The sequence below is a fragment of the Cervus elaphus genome, chromosome 24 (genome assembly GCF_910594005.1).
Source record: "Cervus elaphus chromosome 24, mCerEla1.1, whole genome shotgun sequence".
NCBI lineage: Eukaryota > Metazoa > Chordata > Mammalia > Artiodactyla > Cervidae > Cervus > Cervus elaphus.
In genome coordinates this window covers 58,070,936-58,083,286 of record NC_057838.1, presented here as the reverse complement: position 1 = coordinate 58,083,286, position 12,351 = coordinate 58,070,936, and the positions used below count along the sequence as shown (strand labels likewise).

The 12,351-nt window shown below is 41.0% G+C and overlaps 1 protein-coding gene across 1 annotated transcript; it reads right to left on the bottom strand.

Moving 5' to 3' along the window:
- Positions 1-1,742: 1,742 nt before the first annotated feature.
- On the bottom strand, positions 1,743-7,410 carry SELENOK (selenoprotein K). The gene is made up of 4 exons (XM_043886222.1): positions 7,256-7,410; positions 3,979-4,069; positions 2,412-2,495; positions 1,743-1,836 (listed from the first exon to the last, which is right to left on the bottom strand). The coding sequence occupies exons 1-4, from the start codon at positions 7,272-7,274 to the stop codon at positions 1,743-1,745; spliced, it is 288 nt and encodes a 95-aa protein (XP_043742157.1). The 5' UTR covers positions 7,275-7,410.
- Between the last annotated feature and the right edge of the window lie 4,941 nt (positions 7,411-12,351).

Genomic DNA, 12,351 nt, shown 5'->3' with positions numbered 1-12,351 from the left:
CTCGTGTTTCTTCTGGCTTCTCAGACAACGTGCATGATTTTAGTCCTCGTTCTTCACTGACTGTGCTCAGTCCGGCCTCGGATGTTAGTATTCCCTGGAGAGTTTAGGGCACACTTCTTGGAGGACTTGACCCAGTTTCATGGCTTTAAATAGGAAGATAACTACCAAATATGTATTTCCAGTTTGGATCTCTCCCTGATAACCAGTTGCTTCTTTAGTATCTTCACTTAGATGTCTACAAGGCATTGCAAACATATACAAAATGGAACTCTTGATCCCCCATATCTACTCTCACTTAAACCATCCTCAGCAAGTTTCACTGTTTCTTCAGTCACCCACATCTTCTACAACCAAACCCACCAGCAAATACCAGTCTCTGAAATATGCCTTCAATGCAACCACCTCTCCACCCCTACTACCATTACCTAGTCCAATCTACTATCTCACTTGGACCACAACATCTTCTAAACGCAATTCCCTGCTTCCAATCTTGTCCACCTGTGATCTGGTCTTTATACAAACCAGTGTATTAATGCCCCTACACTCCTATTTCCAGGCAGAGTTGAATAAATACTTACAAATGGGTACAAAAACACTTTTACCTGAACACCTTGGATCCAAAGACTGTTAAACACAAAATAGAATTGTATTATTCATTTTTTCATAACTATTTCAGTGCCTATTACACATAGCCACTGTTCAAAGCACTGGGATAAAGAAGAAAAATCCCTAACCAAATAGAGCTTTCATTCTAGTGAAAGAAGAAGAGTTACCTGCATTCAGATGGGGTTAAAGCCAACAGGTAGCATCTTTAGAACTAAAATTGGCAGACAGCACTGAAGTCCATAATTTTAAAGTCCATTTATCAAACATATATTCTGTAGCTCAGGTCTGTTGGTTATGGCTTTATAAGTACCCTGCTAATTACATTTGGTAGCAAATAAGACATACTGTATTAAAGATCCATGGGACAGATAGGTTTTAAGATTAAAAATTAATTCAAGAGCATAGATATCATATGCATACCATTGAAATAAGCACAGTGATTTATTTATAAATGAAAACAAAAAACCCAACAATGAACAATATTTCATAAGTTGAAAAAGGTGACACTAATAGTATTTAATACAGTCTTTTATTTTCCTTCAAATTTGCAGCTTTTTGAGTTTTAATTATATAAAGATGAGAAGTTGAGAAGTCAGCTTTGTAACCTAAAAATATTTACTTATTAAAACTATATTAACACTTTCACAGACGATACAAAAAAAGATGAGACAAACGTGCATTTATAGAACTGCGTGTCAGTCACGCCAGATCCCTGCGGAGGGAATTCCCAGCATGACCTCATTCGTCTGTGAGGACACAGAGCAATCCTTGTTTAGACGTACACATTCATCTAACTTGTCCGGCATGATCAGCACTCCATTTCTTGATGGTTTCCTTCTATTAATGTGCACGTCCAGTTGTCTGCTTCTTAGAGCAGACATTTACCTAAAAGAAAACATTATAATAGTTACTAATTGGTAATTCGGATCTGTATGAAAAACTCAGTCACTGCATGTTGTAAAACCTTCTTCAAAAGACATCTTGATTCAAAAGATAAGTTTTCAAGGGTTAAGATATAAATATTTTTCCAAATAAGACCTCTGAGTATAAAATGCTGTGACTTCTATTTTCCTAAAGAAAGCCTTCCTAAGGAGGCATTTTCCAAATGAAATCTCTGGAGAACTACAGACTGTAAGTTACCTTCCTCATCCACCGGCCATTGGAGGAGGATTAGGGCCCTGCAGATGATTAATTCGACCCATTCTTCTCCTGGGGGGGTTTCCTGGTGGCCTAAGATAAGAAAGGTTAATTTCTACTGTTTAGTAGGTTCTTTTCAAACACTCAAATAGATCCTTTTCTTAATTTAAAATAGGAACTACCATTTAGATCTGAGTTGAAAATTCAAATACTGCAAGAGACCAGACACATTACACAAATGAGGAAAAGTGAGTCAAGCAAGAATTACGATAAACTGAACAACATCTATAAATGCCTACCTGAAACCCAACTCCAGGTTATTTTAGCCATATGGAAACACAAGCCTCACCCAGTGCTGCTGGATCTTGAGATTTCCATTAGCAGCTGGAAATCTACAGACTTTAAAGTGAAATCTCCAGATTTTAATGTTGACCATCACTTTTCATTCTCTAATTTAGACTTTTCGCATAGGATATTTGATGTATTTAGCTTTGTCAGATTAACTCAGATTATCAGATCAGAGGCAACTTGCTTGATTTACAGTAATGCATTGATTTTGTAAAATAGAATTTAAGCCTTTAAATGAGCCTATGTCTGTCTGCCTATTTTTAATTTAATAAATTACACAGAGGGATAAAAACATCTTTTATTAATTTAAAAAGTTATACCCTCTTCCATCATCATATCTGGAATCAGATGAGCTTCCGTAGCCTCTTCGCTTTTTCACATCTTGTTGAAGCAGAGTTCTGAAACTAAAAGGGGCAGAAAACAACAGAAGATCCACTTTCAACACTGTAAAATTTCCATGGCTTCATCTATCATCTCTGTGGGAGGAAGACTAAACTAACTTAGCTCCAAAGCCCCATTTCTTGAGGCCAGCTGGACAACACCATCTATCACAAACGCAGGTTTCAACATAGTATGCTGTGTTCTGTGCCAAAGCTACCATCCCTTGTCTTTCTTATTTGCGATAACTCTTCTAGACAGTCTACGAATGACTCTGAAACCAGAGTCAACTCCAACTTTCTTCCTCTGCTCTGTCTTGGTTGTTAGGCCCCAGAAACTGCTTTTATAGTATTGCATCCTACTTCCTGTGCCAAAAACTTACCTAATGTTACCTTGGGGAAGGAGGGATTGAGGTGGTATGCCAGAGGCACAGGGCTTTCTGGGAATTCATTTAAATGGAATGTTCTTTATTTGTAAAGGGGAAAGGATTTAACTAAATTAAATTAAAATTTAACTAAATTAATTAAATAAACAATATGGAGGTGAAATCTGTAAGAGATTGCAAAGAAGTTTTGCAGTGAGTACCATAACTTAGGCTTCTCTATCCCCTGTTGTATTTCTCTATGGTAGTCTCTTCCATTTTCCCCTTTTAATTTATGCTACATGCAGCCACTAGATTAAACTTTATATACCAGAGCTACCATCAAATTAAGTATAAATATCATAGGCTGATTTTCAAACTTCTCTGCCATCTTTCCTGTGTCTCTCCCACCTGGAATAACCTTCTCTGATGTCCACCTCCCACCATCATGCCCTCCCCAAGGCCCCTTTTAAAATGAAGATATTTACTGACATTAAAGTCAACGAAGGAACTATCTCCCATATCTCTGCATCTCTGCAGTTCTTGGCCCACGAGGCACTCAAATGTATATTTAAACTTTGGATGAGTAAGACTTATTAGTAGTTGATGAAAAATTTTCATAAAATAGAATATGAAAGATCAAAAAAAAAATTTAACTAAGAATTGCTTGAAATTATGGTGAATTATGTGTATCCTGTGTATCGATGCTAATCCTTCATTTAAGAAAAAAAGTTTATGGCTTGGGAGCTTTTAAAATTCAAGATCTAATTCCCCTTGTTTACTCATTGTATACTGTGCAATAAAAGCTGCACGTACACATGAAAGGCGGAAATAACAGAAAGTGAGGTATGTCACTGGGCAATAGAAAGAGTTGGTCTGGCCCCATAGCTGCAGGTTGAAATGGTTACCAGGAGGGCCAAGTCATGGTCAACCTTACTAACTCAAGAAGATATTTGTAATCATACAAGGTGTTTGAGGGGAGTTTTACCAGTATACAGGTCTTCATCTCCCTTAGAAAAGCTACTAATAAAAATCACAATTGAAAACTCTTCAGGAAAGCTGAGCTTGTTTAAGATACCAACATAATGTCTCTAATGTACCTTTGTAAACTTAAATATCAGGGATACTAACAGCACTACTATACTTACAACAAAACCACGAACTCAGCTATTCCCCAAAAGAAATCTGTTATGAAAGATAGTCTCCATGGGGACTGACTCCTGCTGTCCAACACTTGTCCTGCAGATAAGAATGAAGAAACTTCAGTTAGTGCTACAAATCCCTGACACAAGACACATTACACTTAATCAGTCGGGTAACAATCATAAGCTCAATTTTCAACATGTTCGCTGTTCCAAACAGTCTACGCAAGAAGTCTGTTATGTGTATATGGTCCTAAGGAAAGGTTCCGGGAAGTGAAGCTCTGTGATCTAGAGGTCATTTCTTGCATATGTCAAATAATGCCTCCTTTATAGTTTGTAATTTTTGGTGGGTGACATTTCAAGAATTTTTTCTTTTTTTTCTTTTTTAATGAGGTAAAAATATACACAAAAAATTTTATCATTTTAATCATTTTAAGTGTACAATTCTATGGCATTAAGTACATTACCGTACAACCATCATCATCAGCCACTTCCAGAACTTTTCCGTCTTCCCCAACTACAACTCCACACCCCTAAACACTAACTCCCCATTTCTCCTGCTCCCCAGACCCTGAAAACCACCATTCTACTTTGTGTCTCTATTAACTTGACTGCTCTAGGAAATCTGTACAAGGAGTCATACCCTACTTGTACTTTAACAACTGGCTATCTCACTTAGTACAGTATCTTTAGGATTCATCCATATTGTAGCATATGTCAAAATATCCTTACTTTTTTAGGCTGATGAATATTCCACTGTATGCATATACTACATTTCGTTTATCCATTCATCTATTGATGGGCATTTGGGTTGCTTCTACGTTTTGACTACTGTGAACATGCTGCTAAGAACATGGGTGTACAAATATCTGTTTATTCAAACATTTTGAGGAAACAAATGAGATGAATGAGTATAAAGCGTTCACACCACCTCCATTTCCTAAATGTGTTTGGAGTATTTCTTTCACTCACAAAGTCTCTTGCCTAGATAAAAAGACTGTTTATACATACTCTTAAAATCTTCATAACCCTGTAACAGTTGTTATGTTAAAATTCCTATAAGTCAAAAAATTCGTGTGCTCTAAGTACTAAAGAGAATTTGGCTTATGGCTATTTCTTTAACAGAATGCTGTTGATCCTAATTACAGACTCCAGTTTTATCTTACAGAAAAATGCATCTATTTTTCAAACCACTTTAAATAATAGAAGCTGTATCAGGAAAAGTGAATATAGAGTTTCAGTCTTGTAAATGAACAGGTCAGAATATTTTGATAGAAGAGCCATCTGTCAACTACCTGTTCTCTCCATTTTCCCAAGGGCTTCACCACACTCACTGCCACCCCCCAGCTACAGCTTTCCCTCTTTCACAGACCAGCTTACTTTCAGTATCCACCTGGATCTGAGCTCTTACAGAGCTATTGAGAAACGGGGGCTACTACAGCATGTGAGGGCTTCCCAGGTGGCTCAGTGGTAAAGAATCCACCTGCAATGCAGGAGACATGGGTTTGATCCCTGGGTCCGGAAGATCCTGGGGTTGGGAGGATCCCCTGGAGAAGGATATGGCTACCCACTCTCGTATTCTTGCCTGGCAAATGCCACGGACAGAGGAGCCTGGTGGGCTACAGCCCATGGGGCTGAAAAGAGTCTGACGCTGACATGACTGAGCAACTAAACAACAGAGCGTGAGTGATTGGCTTGCTTCTGCCTCTTACTAGCTCTGCATCATTGAGACATTTTTCTTCTCTAAGAAAAAGCATTCCAAGACTAGTCATCATACAGAATTGTTGGAAAAAGTCATTTGACAGTAAGAGAAAATTTTTGTCACCTATGAAATACCGATACAGTCCTTCTAAGAAAACAGATCTAACTAGAACTGGTCAATTTCTTCCTTTGCAGTTCTAAAGAGCCTATCGAATGCATTTGTACCATTCAGCTTTTTGTGCTTTTTCTCCCAGTTTCCGAAGGCAGAAACTTCTCCTCCCAATATCCTCGGATAGAAATAACTGGCTTGAATGCAACTGGCATTTCTCAACTATACAAGTGAGATTAGAGGTCCTAATAAGACTTTATTTATGTAGGTGAAAAACAGTAAGGCATACACAAGACACGCTACAAATACACGTAGTCAATAAATAATAGAAGCTGCCAGCCTTAACCACAAAGGATGTAACACAAAGTCTGCAAATGCCTAAAACCAAGATTAAACTTTGATTTTTAGCATTCAGCAACCTGTTTCAGAGATTTTTAAGTAGTTGAAAAGGAGGAAAGAGAGATTTTGAAAAGCAAATAAATGCAAAGTGCGCTCAGCCAGAAGACTTCAGACTACAGTATCTTCATAGCCTTTTAAAATAAACAGATGATTCAAAACGGAACCAGGATCTGCCTCCAGTGATGCAAGAACGAGTTAAGAGGGCAACAAGACATTTGTGTCACCTGAGTCAAACAAGTGGGCAGGCAGTTCTGACATTTTTCCCAGTCATACTGTGTCTTTCCTTTCCATTCATTGTCTTTGGGGAACCACTAAATTAAGTCTCTCTCAGCTTCTCCATTCCAGGAATCAACTTGTTCCTACAGGGAGTGCTATTTCTCCCTATGCCCCTTGAAATTAAGGCAGAAAATTACCTGCGTGACAAGCTCTCTCACCTGGGGGGAAAAAGTCTACCCAAAGCTTTTAGTCCACTCTCTTACAAGTTTCGGAAAGAGGCAGCGTAGTAGTAGATAACCGCAAGGAAGCTGACGTCAGCCAACCGGCGTTAGAAACTCGAATGAACCATCATAACTACATCTGTGATCCTGGGCAAACTAACTAATCCGGCTGCGGCTAAGTCTCCACCCGCAAAACAATACGGTTTCACCCGGATAAAGCGATATAGAGACAATGTGTGGACACAAGAACGACTCTTTAAAAAAAAGTGTCCGAGGCATAAGAAAAAGCAACGCAGATGGTGTAAACACTGTGGTCTTTTCTATTAACACTTAAGGACACTGACGACCGAAAAGGAAAGACCACTTTTCAAAACCCACAGTCAGAAGCTCCAGGAGGGCGAGATCGCCGGACACTCGGCACAGCCGTCACCAAGGGGACCTCAGCCCCTGCCGCCGGCTCAGGGACGGTCGGCTGAGGAGCTGCAGGCCGGGGCGACTTCGCCCCCAGCTACATTTGGCCGGGGGGCGTGCCCGGGAAAGTGGCGCCGGGCCGGCGGGCGAGGACGGAAGAAACCCGGGGTCCGGCTTCCCAGGATATCCCAGGACGGAGGTCGCCCACGTTGCCCCTTCAACTCACCATTCGAGATGTAAACCATCTTGCCTCTCCTCTGCCTTCAGAGCGACGGCGACGCCTGGCCCCTCTTGGATTCCGTATCTCCCTCCGCGCCTCCCTCTGACGTCACAGGCCGTGAATAGACAAAACGGTAACAGAGAAGGGAGGTGGACAGAGCCCATTGGTTCTACGGGGACACGTCCCCGCCGGGCGTTTTGTCCACGTCACGCCGGCGACTTCCGGTGTCAAGCGGCGGCTGGGGCCGGGGGTTGGATGTGACGTTGCGGATTTAGTCTGTGAACAATCGCTTTCTCTATGAGAGCTGGTTTGCTCCGTCTGGAGAAGGGGCGCTGCTTTCTAGCTTGGAGGGCCCAAGGCTGGGGAGGCAAGGCTACGTATGGAGTGGCTCGAAGAACCGCTCGCAGGAGGAGGTTCCTGAGAATTTTCCAAAATTGTGGATCTTTGAGGGTGTGCCGGTAGGGGCCTTAAGGGAGGAGACGGTGATGAAACCGAAAAGAGCCTTATCGTGAAGCCGTCGGGAATACACAGGCACTCTCTAGACGATGCGCTAATTCTCTCTAGAACGTGTTTCTACTCTTGGTTCGCTGGAAGTGGATGGAGTTTTTATCAGCTCTTGTGAGATAGCTGAAAAATACTGTGGCGCGAGGTAGCTCTACCTTACTTGGCTAGTTTTTTTTATTCCTGGCTACTGCGTGATATGGGGCTTCCCAGGTGGCTCACGCCTGCCACCGCAGAAAATGCGGGTTCCATCCCTGGCTGGGGAAGATCCCCTGGAGAAGGAAATGGCATCCCACTCCAGTATTCTTGCTTGGGAAATCCCGTGGATAGAAGCGACTGAGGCTGAGCACACCCTCATTGTGTGATAATGCCAGCACTGTGGAGGTGACAGGTGAATGAGAAGCCATCTCCTAGTCATTGATTAAAAATGGACCACATACTTTGTGCTGATGGCTACTTACTCCTCCAGCCACCGGGCTACTTTCTGGTCCTTTACCATGGCAATCTCATTGTTGTCCCTTTGCTTTTGTCCTTGGCTGTCCTTTCTGTATGGACTCCCTTTTTTTTTTCTTCCCGATGTCAAGCCATGTGTGTTGTATCCTCAGAAACTTCCTAATCACCTTAACTAAAATGAGATTGAAAATTACATTTTGGAAATAATATTTTGCATTTAACGATGTGTGCTAAGATTGTATGTTCCAATATCTAGAATAAACAAATATTTATTTTCATGTTGACTTCTTCAACAGCAGTTTTCCCCCCAACAGTGCATACTGCTGCTGCTGCTAAGTCACTTCAGTCGTGTCCGACTCTGTGCGACCCCATAGGCGGCAGCCCACCAGGCTCCCCCATCCCTGGGATTCTCCAGGCAAGAACACTGGAGTGGGTTGCCATTTCCTTCTCCAGTGCATGAAAGTGAAAAGTGAAAGTGAAGTCGTTCAGTCCTGTCTGACTCTTTGGACCTCATGGACTGCAGCCTACCAGGCTCCTCCATCCATGGGATTTTCCAGGCAAGAGTACTGGAGTGGGTTGCCATTGCCTTCTCGGAAAGTGCATACTAGGACAAGATAATATCCTTCATCTGAAATTTTTGCATGGCAATCATAGAGGTTTCTTTCTGCACAAATATTGACATGGGGTCATTAATTTTCCCAAGGACCTTTCTTAACACAAGCCATGCCATCATCATCTCTTACCTGCTCTTATCTAGTTGTCTTCTACCTGAATTCCCAGCTTCCACTCTTACCAGCCTTAAGCAGTTTTCACACTGCAGCAAGACCAGCCTTAAAGAGTTTTTCACACTGCAGCAAGAGTAAAATTAAAGAGGAAGTAATTTCCTGCAACCTTTTAGACACTAAAATTTAGTGATTTCCTATTGGTCCTAAGATCCAGTTCCTTGTCACCATCTACAGGCCCTTCATGACCTACCCATTTGATTCCCCCTTCACTACACCTCCTGCCACAATCCCACCAAAATTTTGCTCTAGCAGCATTGTTCATTTAGTCTCGAGCACCCAAGTTCTTTCCTGCCTGCAAGACTGCATGTGCTTTTCCTTCTGCCTGGGGCACTCTTACCCTGACTTCTTGCACATCCAGCTCCTTTCATCTTTTAGGTCTTAGGGCTTAAGTGTCACCACTTCTGAATTCCTTCTCCAGGCCTGTCATCTCCATGATTATTTTCTTCATAGTACTTATCACAATGTGAAAATATTTTATGTCGTAACTGGCTTGTTTCTTTCTGGAAAACATAGGATGTAAGAGGTCCAGAATCTTACCTGCCTTGTTCCCTCTTACATCTTCAAAGTCTGTCATAGTCCCTGACAGGTAGTAGGTACTCACGTATTTGTTGGTAGAAATGGGAGGGAGAGAAAGAGAGAGAGCCATCTAAAAGGTCCCTAAAAATCTCCCCAATCACGAAAGGTGGAAGAACTAATATTAGGATCTCCCGGGTACTAGACAAATGGCTCTGTCCCCTTCATCCCTCTCTCTAGATTGTTTCTTCCTCAGATTTTAATGCTGTAATTACCTAATCAACTACCTCTAGCCTTTCCCACTCCATTTCATGCTATTGCCTCTTTCCTGCTCACCCCTTTGGTTTCTTCCCACCATCTGACAATGAACACCTCCGCTTCCCTGGTCTGGCATTGAGGGCTTCCTAGATATATCTTCTTAGGTTTATCTCCATGATTAATTTCCTAATGGATCTTTTCCCTCCTTGTTGCTTCTGCTCATTTGTTTCCTGGTGATGGGAATCTTCCCCACCTCTTTAAATCTAATCCATCCTTAAGGTGAGGCATGTTCCTATTAAATGAAATAATGAATAGCAAATGTGAAAGGACTTTGCAAACTGAAAAAATACGTATTTCATATAGGTAGGTAGATAGATAATAGATAATTAGTAGCAAGATGGGCTGGGCACAAAGAACATTTCCCCCCTTTCCCTAACCTTTCATGTAAATAACTAACTGCATGTTAGTTACCAGCCACATGTGGCAGTTGAGTAGTTGAAATATGCTTTAGTCTGAACTGAGATCACAATAGATGAGAGATATAAAATGAAATAATGCCAAATACCTCAATTTTTAATATTGATTACATGTGCTAAGTCACCTCAGTCATGTCTGACTCTGCGACCCCATGACTGCAGCCCGCCAGGTTCCTCTGTCCGTGGGGATTCTCCAGGCAAGAATACTGTCATGCCTTTCTCCAGGGGATCTTCCCAACCCAGGGATCAAACCCAGATCTGCATTGCAGGTGGATTCTTTACCAGCTGAGCCACCAGGGAAACCGAAGCATCTCTAAACTGATGACCTAGCCTTCTCTGTTCCAATCCCTTGGCCGGAGGGAAGGGCTGTTCTGAATGACAAGTACCTCTGGAGCTGGGACTGGAGTCAATCCCACTTAAACCACATGGGTAAAGAGAGGTGATGTTTACTACAATATAGTGAAGGAATGGGTTTCCCTGGTGGCTCAGTGTTAAAGAATCCACCTATCAATGCAGGTTCAATCCCTGGGTCAGGGAGACACCCTGTAGAAGGAAATGGCAACCCATTCCAGTATTCTCGCCTGGAAAATCCTATGGATAGAGTTGCTGGAGGGCTACAGTCCTCGGGGTCGCAAAAGAGTCAGACACAACTTAGCAACTAAGCAGCAACAGTGCAGGAATGCTGCGTAACATCAAAACAATAAGATGCCTTCAATACTGCCTTTAAGGAACATGGGACACAGATGGCATTTATATTCTTCATTAACTTTTTTATGAGTTTGTTCTTATTACTGCCTTTGTATTTATTTCATCAGGGCTCAGATGTCTCAGCTCTTTGTCTTTTATTTCTACCTTATATTCTTTACTGACGTTTTCACAGTAACTTTTTAAAAATTCCTTTTAAGTTATGTAAGCTCAGACTGGACATGCAGTGCAAATCAGGGGCTTACTTTTTTGAACCAATATATAAGCACGTCATCCTTTCAGTTGAACTGATGGTTTTACTGCTCTACCAGTCACTTTCTTAAACTATTTGAACTCATTTTCTGCATCAAAAATGGAAAAAATACTAGAAATTCACAATACTAACTTCTTGGGAGAATTTGGTGGATTAAAAAGTTGGGGATTTCATCTTTAGTCTCTAAAATATGTTACTGTTACTGTTCGGTTGCTAAGTCATATCCGACTCTTTGTGGCCGCATTCACTGCAGCACACTAGGCTTCCCAGTCCTTCTCTATCTCCTGGAGTTTGCTTAAATTCCTGTTTATTGAGTTGGTGATGCTATCCAACCACTTCATCCTCTGTTGCCCCCTTCTCCTTTTGGCTTATCACAAAGTTAATTATATTATCAGTTTCATTAGTGAGCCTGTGTGGTTAAATTTAAACACATCTCTCTAAATGAATAAGGAATATCTAGAGTCTACCTGTGATTCTGTTACAGGAAGAGAAATACTATTTCAATTATAATTTCTAACCTTTTAAATTCATGATCAGATTTTAGGAACGTGGTACTATAATGGTACAATGGTAAATGGAAGGAAATACTTGTACAGATTTGTAAAGTAAAACCATCAGAGACTTAGGTGTTGGTTGTATCTGGGTGGCATTAACTGATTATTAAAAACATTTATTATTTTTAGAATTATATTCTATAGTACCAAAAAAAGTATTGCTTTAAAGCCTTATGTCTAGATTCCTAAAAAATGCAGTAAAGAAATATAACAGAAGTGTACATTCTATCACTGTGTTAAGTCTCAAGTAACATTGATTTTTATATTTTGAAAAACTAGAATGTTAGATAAGTGCCTGTTAAGTTTAAGAAACATACGATTTATTATCTTACCTAAATGGTTTGGAGAAGAGAATTTCATAGTCCTGTAGGTCTTTTTGTTTTGTTTTAATGTGGTGCCTGTATAGAATATAAAAGTCAAAAGATACAAATAATATCCCATGAAGAACAAGTCCCCTGTCTTCTCACTGTTTCCCCTTAAGCCAGGATTCTAAACGTCCATCCCTCACTTAGTGAGGCCTTAACAGCCCTGCTTGGCAAGTTCCTCTTGGGCAACAGTAACCTCAATGACACACTCACCTCCCTGAAGTCCCATCTTCTCTGGG